This window comes from Agelaius phoeniceus, chromosome 8 (assembly GCF_051311805.1).
Source record: "Agelaius phoeniceus isolate bAgePho1 chromosome 8, bAgePho1.hap1, whole genome shotgun sequence".
Classification (NCBI taxonomy): domain Eukaryota; kingdom Metazoa; phylum Chordata; class Aves; order Passeriformes; family Icteridae; genus Agelaius; species Agelaius phoeniceus.
The window spans coordinates 22,770,506-22,789,736 of NC_135272.1; the positions used below are offsets into that span (position 1 = coordinate 22,770,506).

Below are 19,231 nucleotides of genomic sequence, written 5' to 3' on the forward strand. Positions count from 1 at the left end.
ACTTGTACAAAGCAAAACAAGGAATTTTTTCAGCAGTTCTCACAGGCAGGCAGGTATTCAGCCATCTTCAGGGAAGGAGATCTCCATCAGGCAAAATGGTCACTTGGGAAGACAAAAAACCATAACTCCAAACATGTCCTCCTTCCTTCTTCTTCCCCCAGATTTCCATGCTGATCACAGTGCTATATGATGTGGAATATCCCTGTGATCATTTGGGGTTAGCTGTCCTGGCTGTGTCCCATCCCAGCTTCTTATGCACCTCTGGTCTACTCTCTGGTTGGGTGGGGTGAGAAGCTGAAAAGGCCTCGATGCTGTGTAAGCCCTACTCAGCAGTAACTAAACCATCTCTGAATTATTAATGCTGTTTTCAGCACAAATCCGAAACACAGCCCCTTACAAGCTACCATGAAGAAAAATAACTACTTCAGCCCAAACCAGTACTAAGTGTCAGTTTGCTGTGAGAGTGGGAGGATGTGTACAGAATGCAGAAAAACTGTCCTGAAGTGCATTTCCCACACAACTGATAGAAAAAAAGTCTTGCTAAAAAAAGGAAGTGACAATCCATGGACTGTTCCAGTGTTTTAGCACAGCAGATTTTTTCCCGTCAGGCATGAGAGTTACAAATGGAAGTATATGCATGTCTAGGGACAGTAATGTCACCAAGGTGAGTCACCTCAAAAGAGAACAGTTGGTGAAAGTGCTGTGTTCTCCTTGCAGGAAAAGGCACCATTTGGTGGCTGAGTATCTCTCTAGCTGGTTAACAGGAAGCTTGTTCAGAGACTCTGTCTGAGTCAGCTATCTTTTGAGCCTGCTTCTTAGACAGATTGCCCGATGCCTATCCCAGAGAGAGGCTGCCTAGGAGAAGGTTTGTGTATGATACCAGCTGCTTTGTCTGTGGGTGAATTAACTTGGTCTGATTCCATCAGTATAGCAACTTTCAGCAACTTTCAGTTCTTAGAAAGTAAAATGTTTTAGACTGATTGAGGTGGTGCCTGTTACCCACAACTTCTATACCATTAGCCTTTATTATTAACTCTGGCAAAATCTATTTTCCACTTTAGCTTCTCAGTACTAAGTAGTAATTATTCAAGGCCTAGACTTGAGATACATAAAATAACCAGCAATATCATACTCATTAAGCTGTTAGTTTTTAGCAGGACTCTTGTGATATTACCTATGGCTTCCTGTCTTCCTGACTTCCTCCAACAATCTCTTCCATCAGCTGTGTCTCTTATGGCCTAGAAACTGCTGTCTACAGCCTGGTGGATGGCTCATTTGACATGTCTGTCATGTTGTGAAGTTTGTGTAGGAGCTGGATAAAATGAAGAGAAGGTTGTCTGGTCTGACTGTCTACTGAGGAACTTCAGGTCAGTGAAAACTTTCTCTACATTAGGATTGCAGTAATTGGAAGAGAAGAAAAGTAGAAGGCAAGGACAGCTTTGTGGTGAGGTAGGGTAAGGGAGGCAGCAGAGACTGGATGGAGATGGCTGAAGTACATGTGCTGTTGGAGTATAGCAATATTAGTTCTTTTCAGTGCCATATTCGAGTCTTTGAGAACTTTTAAGGAAGTCATTTACTGTCAGCTTTTTCACCCTTAGACTTTTAGCACACAGGCCCCTCCTAATACTTGCAGGCATTAGCTGTTCCTGCTTTTGGAAAGTTGGAGGGAGAAAAACAGAAGTAGAGGAGAGATATGGAAGTATCTGTCTCCCTGTGGATGAAAAGAGTGAGGCATCTTTTCCTCCCCTCCCAAACCTGAGTCTTTTGTGGAGCACATGCTAAGTTATAGAAAACTCTGAATAATTCTGCACTTTGTGGATGTCAGCTGCTTTTTACAATAGATTCATAATGTTCTCCAATACAGTGGTGATACAATGGTAAGGTAAGCAGTGAAAATTTCTGATTCATTTTTAAGTAAAATGAGAGAGAGAATTGCCCTTAAAATTACATTAATGAAAAGTCATCCCTTTAAAATAGAGGAGAGAGTTATTTTTATGCAAGTGCAGATTTTTGATGCCAAGACAATAAAGAAAAACCACAGTTTGTTCCATTAAGCTTGTATCATATTGTCAGCACTTGCCCATATGGAAAACATATAAATTGTCATGAAAACATGAAAATGGGACAATTTAGTAATGTTTTGAGTAGGCTTTATAAATATCATATGTATTTTTAAATACATAAGTGATGCAGTTTTGAACACAAAAGAGCCACAGTTGTGGCAGCCAGATTTTGCTGTGTTCCCAGAGCAGCAAAATTAGCAGAGCTGCAAATTTAGTTATTCAAAAGTTGAAAATTTGGAATAAGTCAGAAGAAGTATTAAGAGATTTGGTGGGAAACCAATAAAAGCTAAAAGCGGCACAAATACACATTCTTTTTTCTCACCAGAGGTCAGAATTTGTGTGTGTGCTTTTAGATTTAACTGAGCTTTTTTCTTTTTTATGAAGACTCAGTCATTAAGCCCAACAGCTTGGTGTCAGGGGCGTATTTTCACCTCGTGGGTGGCTGAAGTTGTGGTATTGTTGGGCAAAAGGTAGAAATGTGAACAGCTCTGTGACCTTTCACCGTGTTATGAGCTTCTGTAAGTCTGGAAAGTCCTAAGGCTGGGTCTACAGGTTTATTCTTAACCTGCTTTTAAACATACCAGTTGTACAGAATGTCAGAGCTCAATAGGTATGAATGGAAAAACGAGGCTATGCATTAGCTGAGGATCTGGCTCATTATGCAGAGAGGAGGAATCAAAAGCATCTTTGTGGGTTTTTCCCCCCTCACCTTGTTCCACTATATGTCTTCCCTGTAGGTTTTGTGTTAAATTTCTGATGGCCTCAGTTTCAGAAAAAATAATTTTAAGCACTGTTGAGTATTATGATGTGTGTATTTCAGTAATTGATGCAGGCCAGAGACTAGGAGGTGTTTGGCAAGCAGTAGTGTTATTTTGGGATCCGCTCTGCCTGGGATTCCTTCACATGCTAATCATTCAGTAGCTTTCTGCCAAAATCCTTTCTGACTTGATTCCCTGTTTGTAGAGTCAATAACATTCCTTTCTTTCCCACCTTGTATAAACCTTTCCTTACGGAGTTTAAAGTCTCCAGAGCACATCGCACATGCCTAGCTAAGGTCTTGTAGTACTACTCCAGTGCACCTTCTAATGTATTAAATTGTCATTCACTGGTGTTCTGGGTCTTGAAAACAATGTCACCTGATTGTACTGACTTAGCCTGTGAGTCTCCTGAGGCACCATCTGAATGAGAATAGCTCACATCTCTTCTCTACAAAGGCCAGCTGGTGTGCAAACCCCACCTTTTTGTTTCTCCCTGCAGATTTGTGACCTACCAAATGGGGGTATTCCATCACTGGGGAAGCTGTGCTTCCAGCTGTGTATTTTTTACTATTTTTCCCCTGGTGCTGTGAGGATCTGCTTCCAAAGCTGAAGAAATCTAACTCAGAATGCCAGTGCTTTTAAAGAATATTGTAGAGGGATTCTATGTTGGAGCCTCCCAAGAGGGAGGACAGAGAACATGCAATTAGGAAATAGTAATTCTTGTTGTTACTGACATGACAATAATAGCAATGTCTGTCTTTTAAAAAATTCCAAGGAAGTTCCACTGATTCATATTTATATAGAAACTGATATTGGAACATTTATTTCATAGCTAGTGGCTAAGGGATAAGATAAAATTCTGGTGCTGAATTTATATTCTGTTTTGCAGACATATCTAATCTTCAGTGGCATGAGAAATGTTGTAGAAAAGTATGTCATCAAAAATTGCTTCAGCATCACACTTAAAAATCTGTCCTCTGGAAAACAGGTCAACTTTTACTGTAGCTTATGGTAATACACACAGACACTACAGAGTATTTTATATCTTATAATGGAGATAGTATAGATAATAATATACTTTCATCTATTACTTTTATCAGATCATCTTATCTCCTTTGTGGAATCAAAAGCATGTTTTCAGAGAAGATTGAGACAGAAGTGTCTGCTTTATTTAATACGCACATGAAGGGCCTGATTCTGTTTACACTGAAGTCAGTGGAAATTTCTGTCCTTGATGGGAGCAGAAACAACTGTCTGAATTCTACTCACAGCATTTCATTAGTGATCTTTATGGTATGCACATGGGGAATGAAGACTGACCTCTCAAACAATGAAAATATTGTTATAATTGAAAAGATATTAGTGCTGTAAGTTTGTCATCAATTAACAAACCTGTCAGTTCTGTTCTGTCAGGGTGTGTGTGTGACCTCTCATTGTTATGGTATCTGAGTTCTGGCAGCAAAAGGAATTCAAAGTAGCATGCATATACATTCTCTTTGCCTTCCTAGTAATTTTTCAGGGCATTAATGATTGTCACTTTTCTCCTGTTTTTCAGTTGTTTAGAGTATGGATTAGGAGTTTTTGCTTTGTTGTAGATTTGTTTGGAAGAAGATGCTGTTTATGTTTCCTGTGATTGTCCCAATTCACCATGTAGTACTGATTTTTCAGTCAATGGTGTGTTAAAGTTTTTTTAAAAGGCTTTTTTTTTTTTTGTTTTGAAGAACTTCAGAAAAAAGACTAAAATTTCAGAGTATCTGTGAATCAAATCTTTGGCAATGCAGTGGACAATAACACTCTGCATTTGGTTTGAGAGGAAAAATATGAGTAATTTTCTAATGTTTTTGTTCATCCAACAGCTTCCTTTGACTTTATGGTAGCAGTAATAGGCTAAAATATCGGAGGTTTTTTGCGGGGTCTTTATTATGGAATAATTTTTTCCCTGCTGACCATATTATTGCATATTTTTACTTCCTTCTGGGAAGGAATGTTTCTGAGAGAATTCAGTTGATCCCAATTGTTTGCCTTTCTGCATCACCCAAGGAGGTTGAAAACCAGCTATAAGTGACAGAGTGACAGTTTGAGATATTTTTCATGCTTCCAGAATAACTGCTTAACTGTAAAAGTCAGAAGTTAAATAGACAGTATAACTCTCAAGCCAAGTATTCCTACGCACCTGTGAGATCAGACCAGTTGAGAGTCACTTTTTCTGAAAGGTTTTAGAAGCTCAGCTCACATAAGCATCAAATTATCAGGATATTTCTCTCAATTTCATAGATTTCCTGAAACTGTAAATTGAAAACTCAGCCACATTAGTAAGCTTGTGAATCCACCCTTCTTGTTATATTTAGAATTATTTTATTCACCAGAACTAGGCAGGCTAAGAAACTGTAAAATTCTTCTATAAAATAGTTGAAATTTTAATTAAATGAAAAAATCTTCTATTGATCTCATTAAAGGGGTTAGTATTTTGTTTTATCATACTTTTGTTTGTCTTTAATATTTTTAAAGATGTCATGTTGTTCAGGAGCACAATGACAGGATTTTTCCTTTCTTTTTGGAGACACTAAAAAAGGTTCTTAATTTTAAAATAACCACAGTTTAGAAAATGCTTTTTGAATTCAAGATCCAGTTAGGTGTCTTTAAACCTTTGGTGAGATTTCTGTACTTTCATTGATTGGATATGGAGAAAATGTTTTCCTTGTTTTAGATTTCTTGAAGAGACAGAAGGCATCTGTGGTGAGTCATGGAGGAGTTTAGCTGTGATACGTTACTAAAATGCATTTTGGCAGCAAATGGAGAAGTAGCTACTCAGTCTGTTGTGAAACAAGGGAGTCTTTCAACTCATTTTTCAAAGTGCTCACAGTTCTCATTTGAAGGCAAGTCAAACAATAAAAGTAGTGAGCAAAGTAAATTAATGTGTATCTGGAATATTTAATTAAAAATAATAATGATAATGGATCCATGGTGCTCATGACCTCCTATTTTCTTCTTATTGTTGATTGATTCTGCTAAATTTTACCCTCAGCAAATTATGTTGCTGTTCTGTTACATTTCATATTTGATTACTGAGAGATAGTGAAGCAATTGAAATGGGACTTTTAGGAAAAAATTAGACTGGTTTTGGATTGAAATAGTATCCGTTAAAATAAAGAAAGTTGTTTTAGTACAGTGATTATTTATAATAAAAGATTTTGCAATAAAAATCTGAAGAAAGAATTAAGTACAAGAATTAAATAGTTGGAAGACTTTCTTGAAAGCATGAAGCAAATGGTAACTTCCAGGAAATTAAAATGCAGCCTTGGTAACAACAGAATTTAAACAGAGCAACTATTGGAAACAAATTGTTTCTCATAAAGTCTTTGCTTCTAACTGCAAGTTCTCTGGTTTAATCTTTATCCTGGAATGCCGAGTTTCTTCTGAGTGTGCTGTCAGCTCTACCACAAGAATCCTCTTTCTGTTAGTAGCATAAGCTGGTTGTGTACGAGCTGTTTCAGTCTGGAAGCCTGTTCTTCATGTTCTGTCAATAGGGTTAAATTGCTCATAGTTTTGTTACTTGATGCACAGCCTTTGGGACAGAACAGATCTTTCTTCTCTGAATCTGTAACTTTAGAACAAACTTTAATTTCACCTTGATTTGCAGTGGTTCATGTATTTCACACTATAGTCTGGAATGATTTAGATATTATAGCAAGAAGAGGGGAATGACTGTCTCTCTTTATCATGAAACCTTAAAAGTAAAGTATGACACTGCAGATATTAAGGTGTATATAAGAACACTATATTTTTTTATGTGCTCAGTAAGACAGAGAAAGTGATTCAAAGCAAATCTGATCTAATTCTGAATCTTTTCCTCCAAAACTTGAGGAGTTTGCATTTACTTTTTTGTGTTTTTTTCCAACTTCTCTATGCAAGAAAATGTTGAAGGTTGTTCAAGAGAATGAATGTTTTCAGAAACTTACTGAAAGTAAGTTTCAGTCCATACTGAAAAAATACATTGACATTTCTCAACTTTGTACTTGATTCTTGATACTGGACATCAATGGACTCAATTTAGTCATCAATGTGACTAAATTTATACATAAATTTATAAATTTATACTAAATTTATACATGTTTTAAAGGTTTTGCTTGAAGTGCCCTATGTCCAAAGGTCTTTAGAATTTGAGCCTCATTTTCTTCATTTAGAAAGAAAGATGGAAGCAAAATGCAGGACTGCTCACATGTCATCAGGTGGCTCAGTTATGGCATAGAGTAAGAGTGGAAAATGAGCCAGTTTTGCATACTTGAGAAAAAAGGAAAAAAGAATCACAGGCTTCTGTGAGGAAAAGGCGTAGCTATGTAGTTCCCCAGATACATATGTGAGCAAAATGTATCCTCTTCCTCCAGAAGAGGAATGAAGAACAAAATGGGAAGAACAAAAGCAATGCTGCTCTACATAAGAACATAACGTGGCAGTAGATTCAGCTTCTGAAGAGGGGAGAAACAGAAAACAATTCTTAAACCACAGGAAATATACAGAATGGAAAGTTTTCATGATTAGACATGGTTTATCCAAAATATTATTTTGTAGCTTTCAAATGTAGCTTTCATAAGAAACTCAGTCTGTTCTCAGTGTGTTTTCCAACTTCCTTGTTTCCTGACCAAAATAGACTTCATGGAGTCTGACTGTCATATTTTGAATATGAGCTCTATCTACGATTTGGTGGGAAGGACATGTACAGAGTAGTCACAGAATCAAACAGAATAGTCACAGAATCAAACACACAAAATTCAAGAAGTAGCTGTATCTGTCTTGCAGTTTCTTGTTTTGTTTTGCCTGAAACAAAGGCAGTATGCACATACCTAATTGTGTTCAAATGTTGTAGTAATTCAGACCACAAAAGAAAAATGGCCCATCACATATGGAGAAAGAAGATAGGAGAAGTGTTATTCTCTGATTATGTTTTTTTTTAAATAAACTGTTAGAAGATAAAAGTTGTTAAGAGACTTTTATAGTTATTTAGAACTCCAAATAGACTTTAATTCATTTGATTTTTATAGACTAGTAGTCTTTAATCTCTATTGCAGAATCTGAAGTATACCTGTTACATACTGGTAAATTACTTGTCAATCCCTTGGGCAGTATATTTTAATATCAGTATTATATGGTAGATGATATAAATCTTGTATATGGTATTATTAGCTTAGGCAGCTGCTGACTTAAAAAGGCCAGTTTAACAAGTCACCACTGTATTATGTTTAATTAGGTACAGTTTATATAATGAGGTGTTCAGTTCTAATGGAAAGACATGCTGTGAGCAGCACATCTGCAGGAATAACTATTACAATCAGCATTGCAGAGACCCATGGAACTGCAAATTAGACTTACTTATCTAGAAATAAATTACATCCCAATGCCTTCATAAAGCTCATTAATTAATTCCACTGGCATAAAGGTCTTTTTCTTAATTTCATGTTCCATTAGCATAATAAACACAATTTGAGTTACAACAGTATGATCAGTTTAATGGATGCTATTTATTTTAGTTTTTTATTTAAAGTCCTGGTAACATAGAATTAACATCAATATGCTGTTTGGTCCTTTATTAAAAATTCCCATAGGATAACCAGCACAGATGTTCAATACAGCATCATATATTTGCTGCATTTTATGACTTTACTAATTGGCCATATGGAAAGGTGTTGCTTGGATTTTTTTCTTTTTTTTTTTTTAAATTCTGATAAATTATATGGATTGTAATAGTCACAATTGGTTACTATGTGAAATTGGACAGGTTAATATACACTGCATGCTGGGATCAAAACAAGAGTAAGCAAAGTTTTTATGTATGTGGATTCATAGTGAATAGAAACAATGTACTTCCTGGTGTATTACAATCAGCTTCATTTATATGTAGTTCCTGACATAATTGTAATTCTTTAATTTATGCAGACCCTGTCTCATCAGAATGAAATGCTGCCAGCTATTTGTTTAGTCACAGTTACCTTATAGACAACCTAGTTGTTCCATTCAGCTTTTCTTGAGTCCCACTATTAATGATAAACTACACTGTTAGCAACATTTATGATAAGATGTTGTATGTTACTAGAACAAGGGGTTTCGTTATTTATCTATCTAATACTGACTATTGTAGATGAAATCCATGCCTATGATTTTTTAAATTTGTTGTAGACTAGAAAAATGTCTTTAAAAATTTGGTTTTACCTTATATTGCCCATTTTATGCCAAAGTCTAACTGTAATATTACCAAGCTAATTTTGTCATCAACTTGATAGAAATGTTTTCTAAGTCTTGTCTCTTATATTGTTTTTGCATTTCTTGATCTTATTTCTTCTCTCTGCATTTAGTATCAGTGACTATCTCTGCAAATATCTTCTCCTTCAGCCTTTAATGCAGCCTTTCAGCCCCCTTCGAAAGTTACAGAGTGATACTCATGCGTCAGGTAAACCCATTATCTGATTTTTCACATAAAAACTGATTGCTGTCTTTACACTTAATTCACCTTTCTATTTCTCCCATGCTTTCCAAAATCATCTGAACCTGAGTAATTTAGTTTTGCTAGTGTGATTTCCTTCTATTACATGACCTCAATTATGTTATCAGAAGAGTTGCACCAGAGCAGATGAGGGCAGGTTGCCCTAATAGTGTGTATGTCTGGATGGGCATACACATACACAGGTATATAGTTCTCAAGGATCACATGGAAGCATTTTGCTTTAAAAAATGCTTCATAGCTCATTGTATTTTTTAATATCCCCCAGCCTGGCACATACCCATACCCTTGGGATTTCTTGTTTGAGTTTTTTTTTTTTTTTAAATTCCTTCTCATATATTTAATGACTGGATGTTTTTAGGCATTTCAACATGGATATAATCTTAAGAATGGAATTTTACATTGAAATTTACGTTTTTATTGTAATTGGAAATTGTCTAGCCACATGCAGAAAGAGAACTAACCTTTAGTATCATCCCTTGTGGGTGACTGAGCTGTAGGAAACACAAAGCAGTGTAGATTGTGTAAGGCAGTGAAGTTGTATGATCAGAATAATGTCTCTTTCTTTGTAAATTCTGTTTAGTGCAGATGTTCAAATGAAATTTTTAAAATGAATCACTATTTTCTGATGCTTCAGTGTTATGGGTCCTAAGACACACATGTCAGCAAAAAATGATTTTGCACTGAAGGACAAAGCTAACATTATTGCACAGCTGCATTGTCTGTGAGTATAATAAAATCTTTTTGTGCACTATGTAGCCGCACCCTGAAAAGATGAAAGAGAGGTGACAATAGGGGATTGATTCTGTTCCATATTTAAGAAACAGTAACTTGAAAAGCTTGTGCATTTTCAAATTCTTACATAGTTATTTGTTATACGGTTCAAGCTGGAAACATGCGTTACAGGATTTTGACAACAAAAACAAGCTGGATAAATAGTGCCGAGTCATGGCCTTTTCCAGGTGATTGAGCTGCTTGTGGTTACATGGACAATCATGTAGAGTCTTCTTTAGCAGTGTAAAATGAACACTTCCAATTACATGGATGAGTATAAGCTAAACCTTGCCCACGTGGCAGAAAACTGCTAGAGGAGATGGCCTGAATGCATTTGGAACAGAGGGAGAGGCAGATAGTACTTTTGGAAAACAGGGCAGCAGAATGATTCAGATGATGATAGCTCTTACTACACTGCTATGAAGTGGGAGTGAAATAGGAAGCTGAGCAGTAAGATCCACGGGGACTCTGCAGCCACCTATAGAGCTCTATGTTGATTCCTTTTTGCTTTCTATGCCTTGCTGTGAGAGCTTAAACTTATCTCTTGCTGTTAACCTGTGTTATTAGCTTGTGTTACAAGGGCAAACATATTCATGAAAATTTTATCCTCAGGAAGAAGGTAAAACCACATTGCTTTACATCTGTTTGTAGAGACTTATTTCTATATTTTATTTGGATATCTGAATCTGTAATTCCAATTCACCTACAAAATTATATTCATAATGACAAGTAACTGGCACAGAAGATTTTGGAGAATCTTCTACCTGCCCTTCCCTGATCTCAGAGCGCCTGAGGTTTCAGCCTATATGAAGTTGAGCATTTTGATTTGTCTGGCAGTGCATTGTGTATCTGACAGCTTGGTTTTTTTCCCTCAGCTGTCTTTTTGTTATAGACACCACAATCCTATCTCCACTTCTGCCACTAGCTTTGCACTTTGCAGCTGGACAGACAGTAGTTGGCTTTGTAGGGTTGAATGCCTGAAATGCACGCAGCAATTTTCTTTGATCTGTTGGATTCAGATTAACAGAGAAGTCTTGGGGGGAGAGAGAGCAGGTTCCTCATGCTGATACTTACTGATCTGATCTCTTACTCAATTGTGTCCCAATGACTGGTTTTGCTTGAAATCTGAGTAGATGGAGAAAGAAAGGATAATGCTCAGGGCATAAGTCTTAAGACCCACATTAGAAGGAGATGAGTATTTATTGAAGGGCAAAGCTGTCTTTATACTGCTGCATTCCATATAACCCTCTGCTAGGAGGAGTTCTGATGGAGGGCTCAGAAAGAATAAGGAGAAAATCTAGCACAACACAAAGTTTTCTACATATAGGCTTAGTCTTCTTCTTAAATAAGGCATCTTTTGAATATTGCTGCTGTCTGATAGAGAGAGAGAAGTAGCAGAGAATCAAAATTGAATTGGCTTCTCACGTTGCCTGAGGCTTAGGAAAGAACTTTGTGTCACTGAGGAATACAGAAAAGCATAGCTGCAAGTATCATTTCACAGACATGGCTGGTCCTGGGAAAATTTGGCTAGGGAAGAGGCAAATTACTGGTAAGTTTGACCAGAATCTGATGAGACCAAATACAGTAAAGTCAGAATAAAACACCTTTGCCGCATAGACATAAACGCCATCTGCATTCAGATGGAACTGTGCTGTGTTGTCTGGTCAGCGGGGCTCTGACAAGAATATTTTTACAGAAGTTGAGAGCTTCTTCCACCTCTCAACGATACCTAGAGACTTCTTATCTCATGAGTGTCCCAATAAAAAGAGATAGGAGATTTCTTATTTATTTAAAACCGTATGGTGAGTAAAAATACTTTGTTATGTAGCCTTAATATAGACATTGACCAGATGCCAGGTTGGTACAACTAAGTAAGATGTTAATACAGTCATACATATTTCTTAAAGCCATCCAATTCATGTTATTTCCACAGGAGGTTGCAGATGCTTTATTTGCATCTTGGTGATAAATATTTAAGGAGCTGAAATATTTAAAAATCTTGTAGGACTACAGGTGTCACTTTTCAGAATGGAATCTATTTCCCCTAGTTGTTTATATCAGTGATTCTGTAAGTACCTGTGGAAATGTATTTATTCCTTTCTGCCTAGGAGTGCTCTCTGTAGTCTGTCCTTTGCATGCTTTCCAGGAAGCAATATCAAGTACCATGCTCAGGCCTTAGACTTCAGACCACAAACTGGAGGTTTCTGGTTGTTGATTTTTTTCCTCAGTTCATGCTTAAAAAAGGTAGATAAGTTCTAGGAAAAAAAATCAGAAATATGTAGAGAAACTGAATAGTAACACTAATGTTGAATCCACAAGCCTTGTAACCTGTTTCATTTGTTTAAGCAGCCACTTTTAATTATAATAGGTAGTATTGCACTCAGGTACACATTAGTGGTACTTGAAAAGAGCACCTAAGAAGTGAAGGATTTGTAGAAATTCAGTACACATATAACTGAACTCCTTTGAGAAGTTGCTTTGTTCTTGTCATAGTGCTTGAAGTTAATGGACAACTGAAATAGAATGGCTGTATGTGTCATACATTGAGTGAAGAGGACTGACTTAAAGCCATTAGTGTCCAGAAAAGAAAGACAAAGGCAGAAATTATATTGCTTCCAGATGAATCCTAACTGTTCCCCAGATTCCGTGTTAGCATGACAGGCTATAGGAAGGCCATTAATCGGAAGGTCAGATAGCGCAATTTTAGTCAGATTTTCTTGATTGAAAAAGCACCAAGAAACTCTCTAGAATGTTACAGAATCTACAAAATACTTTTTAAAAACTGGTTTAATGGCTTGATGGCCTAAGTGACAATTCTACCTGTCATACTAAAAGGGAAAGTTAGCTTTCAACACTGTGTATGGTAGAAGTGCTAGAAGAGCTGAATTATGCTGTAGTTTGAAAAAAACAGTTCATTATTTTTTGGTTTCTTCAGAATTCTTTAATGCAGTTAAAGCATAAACCTTAAAACTCCCTTCCATTACTGCTGTTCTTGAATTGATCTAATATCAGCCCTCAATAGCTTCTTTGCTCCTGAAGAAGTATATTGGAAACAGATTTTTATCAGCGTTTTCTCTTCAACAGTTAAAAAAAAAAATAATTTGATTGCTCCCCCACACTCTAAATCTATATTTAAAAAAATATAGATTTTTTAAATAACCCTATCAATCGTACTTACTATAATAATTAAGGTGTGTTTCAAAACAGTCCACTCTTCACATCAAACACTAAATACAAAACAGGTACTTGAATATATGCAACATGGAGAACTCCACTGTAGATCATTGTGTTCCTGTGAAAAACATGTCTCAAACCCTTCTCTTTGATTAGCAGATGTGTCACCTAGAGCTTTTCATACTTGTTTTCTGACTGTTGATTCCTCCCACTTCTCAGTCATTATAACAGCCTGTGTATTTCCTGGGCATCTGTATAAAGCTGGCTTGGCAGGAGGCAGGCTGTCTGCTTCGATTTGCCAGTCTTGAAATTCTGAAGTTGGACTAGAGCTGAAATGATGATGGAGACAGAAAGAAAATCTTAAAATCCTCTTTTTGCTAACCAATAAAAGTTTCTCAGCCAAAAAACCTCTCATATTTATGGCCTCATAATTAACATAAGGCAACGTTTGCTCTTAGGCCTTTTGTCACTTTTGTTCTCCTGTCACCGCTTTTCATTCTCTTACTCTCCTCCTGTCAGTAAACCCACATGAACAATAACGGAAAGATCATTCTTTTAGTAAAATAAGTACTGTAATGCCTCATTGCTTGAGCTGACTTATCTGCTGCTTGAAGCTTGAATGAATGTCCACCAGTTGCAGTAAATGTGTTTCTCTGTAATGGAGCAAACCCCAAATACTGCATAGCAAGAATCATTGAGCTAGAGTCACTACAGCTCTAATTCTTGTATCCTTGGGCTCTCAGTACATGTTGGATACCACTTGCAGTTTTGGATGAGAAATTGGACAGGCTACAATAATAAGTGGTCTAGTTAGTGCTGGCTGCAGAATAACTACTTGTACCAAACAAATGGTGTTTTGCTGTAAGAGGGGGAAATGCTACTGTTTTAGATTAAAACCTTTCATTTTCCCATTTTAGTTGCAGACATTTTTCTGTACACTATGGAAGTACGGTTCTGAGGAAGGTAGAGCAGATGTGCATTCAGGCAGTGGTATTTTGTCATTTGACTTACTGTGAGGAAAACTAGGTGACATTTTAAAGTTTGTGTTATGTAAGAGGGCAAATAAAATCATTTAATGATGCCTTTTAGCCCTGAAAATTAATTAACCTGTACTGTGGGGGTTTTATTGGATACGTTTTCTGAGACCCCTTTTCCATTTAATTGTATTAGAATGTAAACAGTCTTCATTAGTAATAGTTAATTACTCTAGTTTGTAGTGATTCTGACACATTCAGGCCCAAAACAGGAAAAAAAATGCTGATATAATGTTTACAGAAGTACTCCTGCTAAATTTTCTAACATGTAGTGATGCGCCATGAATTTGGATTAATTTTGTGCACAGTATGTAGAAACACACTTTTTGAAGTGAGAGAAACTACCCTTTGTGCTGCTCCTAAATAACCTAGGTATTTTTTTAACTTTGCATTAAATACATGTGACTTCACTGTTCATATAGCTTGTAATGAAAAATATCAGTGTCAACTGTTCCCTTTATGCCTTGATATTATACAGTTGTCAAAGAAAAAAATTGCATTCTTCCTTTCCCTTAATATTTACCAACTTAAGAGATTTTGTTGTCTGTTGAGCAATCTCAGAATGAAATAAATGACTACATAGGATGGAACTTCCAACTATAAGACTCATTGTCTTCCTTTTTATTTCTTAGGCCATTTTCCATCAGTGCAGTGAAATGGAGTGCTAGAGCCCAATATGTTGGAAACTACACTGCTTTTCACTTCTGTTTGGCTTTTTACCTTTTGCTGTTATTTACCCTAAATAAAATTATGACTTGTCCTGAAGCATTTATCAGTTAAATGTGGCATTGTAATCAATTTTATGAGTTTTTAAGTCAAAGTGAATATCAAATTGCAGCTGAGGGCCCTCAGCACTGTACGGGGGGGGGGGGGGGGGCATAGTGAAAGCTGATTTTGAGGAGTAAATGTCGTGTAATAGTTGTAAAGATTTGTGAGATTTCATTGCGAAGTTTTGTTTAAATTGGTGGAAAATTGTCATGGATAGAGTCATGCACTTGACTCACAAGAAAGAAGAAACAATGCATTTTGTTTCTATCAGGCAGTGTGTTAACAAAGTTCTATGGTCAATGTGACTGCTTTAACAAAAATCCATGGCAATGTACGTGTGATTATTTACTGCTTGTGAACAGGGTCAGAAAGAACTGACTGAGACCCTCATGTTGAGTCATGAGGTTCAGAAGGGACCCTCTTTCATTCTAAACTCCTCAGGGGGAGTTTAGATCCAGCTGGATACAGATTAATCCCAGACTTGGTGAATGATTTATGTCTAAAGATTATATATGCACATCCCTTTCTCTATCTCACTTAGATAAGATTTCAAAGTTTCAGTGTGCTTATTCCCAATTCACTTACCAAGTATTTGATACAATAAGGATTCCTACTCAGGGACTCATTCTAATGTGCAGCCCATTGCCATTCAGGAGAGCTCAATGGGCCCTGGGCTGCCCATATGGAGTATATGGAGTCAGATGATTGAATTGTAGTCATTTTTGTATACTGACTACAGAGGTTAGCTTTGTCCAGGTTTGGCTTGAGTAATGCATTGACCAGCACTGTGGTTTGGAGTGTGCCTTGCTCAAATTAGCCTTTGGCTATTGTGTTGTTTTGTCTCCCCTGAATCCACTTGAAGCCGGGTGCAGCCATCATTACCAAACCATCCATTAGGACCACCACTGGTGGTTAGTACTTGAACAGATTTACAGGACATAGAGGTCAGGTTGATACAAAGAAGGAGAAGCACACTGTCACAAAAAGCATGGCAACAGGACAGGATGTACATAAGAATGTATCCTGTCTTCATAGGATAAAATGACTGCCCTGGGCAAATAATAGACCGCAAGATGTATGTCCTGATTTTAGATAATGCTTTAATGAGAGTTTATAATTTGGAAAGCCCTCCAATCCCATATATATTGCATCTAGAATACAAGCCTGAAGGTTTCCTTGTGTTTTTGCTTTTTATTCTCACGTGACAACTTAACTTGTTACTACTTGATTATAATTAGGTGCTTGATTTTCATCAACAATAATTTCTAAGTGGAGTACTTTATGTCTTTTTAGAGCAGGCTTTGCTTAATATTTCATAGTTTCAGCCAAGAACATGAATTCCTCTGCCTCAGTTTATGTTTGCACACTATGAGTAATTTACCTAACTCAAATGTAATATTCAGCATAAAAAAAAAATCTGTGTAACATTTTAAGCTCCTCCTGATGTTAGGAGTAAATTGAACTTATCCCCCATACTATGTTACATTAACCTCTGAAATCTTGACTAAAACTGATGTTTCAGGCCTTGAAAACCCCACTGTTATCTTTTGTAACATCTCTTTTCTATTATTAGCATAGCATGCATCTGTTTTAATTTCGTTGAACATTTCTAATTTCACAGTCACATGTTTGTTGAGTTTCTAACCCCGAAGAACTACCCAGGATTAATCAAAGCTTAGTCTGTGTAGAGAGTCTTTTGATTCTCTTCCTTTTGCTGTCTTTAACAGGACATCGCCTGTGTAAGCAAAATCAATGTTAAATGCTTGTTAGAAATGTTGGGAAGTTAACGTAAAAGGTTCTGTCACTCAAACGAGGGTCCTGGAGAAACTGGAAAACTGCTTACATTTACTTCAAGTTTTGCTTAGTGTGCTGCAGTCTGAAAGGGGAGTTCTGGCAGCACCCAGACATGTGCACATAAGGCTGAGTTTCATTAAACCATTTTCCATGCAAAGTAAAGGTAGTCAAAAGAAACTGAACATTAAAGTCTTACTGGAAAATTATTACTGAAAAATTGCTTGAGTATTCTGTGTATGTAAAATATATGAACACTGATTGGTTTCCATTTATGTGCTAGAGACTGTTAGAGGCTCTTGTAAGGACACTGGTGGAAAAATAATTCAGGGTTATAAAGAAAAAAAAATAGAGATCATTTTAAAGGATATTTTAGTGAGGGAAAGGTATGAGGAAGGAAATTCATTGTAGAGCATGCCCTGGGCAAGAAAGTGATTTGGAGACGAAAACAAAAAAACACATTTCAAAAAATGAGTATGGACTATTAGTGAAAAAATGCTGGCTACTCAGAGGTATGTATCTGTGAGAGAACTGACCCATGAGGCCTGAATTCAGAAAGAGGTTCAGGAAAGAGAAATGTATGTGGACTCTTCTGGTCACCTAAAAAGAACTGCATGTGAAAATCTTGTAAAAACCTCCATGTTTGCTGACTTACATGTACATGACTAACTTACAAACCAAGGAAGGCGTGAATGTATGGCAAGTCAGTACATATCCTGGAGGGAAATCTGGTGGTCTAACATGGGTCTTGGTAATGAGAGCAGAATCAAACAGAATGTGCTGAGTTGGAAGGGACCCATGAGAATGATCAAGTCCAGCTTCTGGCCCTGCAGAGCACTATCCCCACCATGTGCCCAAGAGCATTGTCCAAATACTTCTTGAACTCTGTCAGGCTGGTGCTGTGACCACTGCCCTGGGGCGCTGTTCCCCTGCCCAACCCCCATCTGGATGAGGAACATTTTTTTGATGTCCAACCTAAATCTTCCCTGACAGAACTTCAGGCCATTGCCTCGGGTCTTGGCCACCAGAGAGAAGAAATCAGTGCCTGCCCCTCCTTTTCCCCTCAAGAGGAAGTGGTGACTGCATGAGGTGTCCCTTCAGTCTCCTCCAGGCTGAACAGACCCAGTGCCCTCAGCTGCTCCTCACAGCTTCCCCTCAAGGCCCTTCACCATCTTTGTTGCCCTCCTTTGAACACTCTCTAATAATTTAATGTCTTTCTTATATTGTGGCACCCAGCCACAATAAAACTCTCCCCAGCCACAATAAAACTGCCCCTGGCACTCGAGGTGAGTCTGCCCCAGAGCAGAACAGGACAATTCCCTCCTTTGCATGATTGTTGATGCTGGGTCTGATACTCCCAGGACACAGTTGGCTGTGCCATGGCTCCCAGGGCACTGCTGACTCATATTCAACTTTCTGTTCACCAGGACCCCCAGGTCACTTTCCTCTTTCCAGCACTGCTTTCCAGCAGTTCCCCAGTCTGTAATTACATCTAGGATTGCCCTATTGCTATTCTCAGAGGGTTTTATGGAAAGGGACAGAGGGACATAGTCTGCCTGAGAAGTGCGACACAGGACAGAATAGGGACAGAAAGTGGCCCTCCTTTCAGAAATTTCTATCCTGAAATGCAGACCACAGCAAAACACTCTAGGGAGTGTTTGGCAAGTGGAACTCTACATATTTCTAAGTATTATGAGTTTTGAAAGAGTTGAGAGGTTGAAAGGTTTCCCTTAAGTGGTCATTAGATACTGATTGCCTGGGATATGGAGTTTTTTTAAGCCACTTTTTCTGCAAGGTATTTAAATTGGGCAATGGCTTCATTCTCTAGCCAATAACATCTTGTGTATTAGGCTAGTTTGTATTTTTCACAGAAGTGCCTGCTTGTTACATACACAGCATTTTCCTTTTCCCAGAAACCCCTGTGATATACTTATGTAGAATTTTATGTCTTTTCTGATTCAGACAGCTGAGCCTGAATCACAGCGTGGAGGAGAACAGCTTTTTTTATTCCATAAGACAAGTCAGTGTGCAGGCTGAATTGGTTCTTCCAGTTCATGATCCTTCACTCATTCCTGTAGTATTTGAAGTGATTCAGTGCTGTATTGGAGGTTCAATAAGTACACTTAAATCCTTCCATCAGTTACTCAGAAGCGTCTTATAATGTGACAGGTACAGGTGCAAATGTCTTCACTCATATATAATTCCACTTACAGATCAATAACTATCTTACATATTAGAGCTATGATAGATTTCCTTGGAAAATTGCATTCACCAGTGAGGTGCAGTGGGGAGTATATAATTTCAGATAGCTTTTAATACAGAATTTTTTTTTAATAGAGAAATGATCTGTTATTTAATTCTATAATGAGATGGGTA

General features: G+C 37.3%; 1 protein-coding gene across 1 annotated transcript in view; it reads left to right on the forward strand.

Moving 5' to 3' along the window:
• The window catches only part of LOC129123892 (uncharacterized), a 478,567-nt gene that overhangs the window by 63,569 nt on the left and 395,767 nt on the right, over positions 1-19,231 (forward strand). The window contains exon 3 of the mRNA XM_077182273.1: positions 9,206-9,263. Coding sequence (XP_077038388.1) covers positions 9,206-9,263 — 58 coding nt within the window. The remainder of the gene's footprint in view (positions 1-9,205; positions 9,264-19,231) is intronic.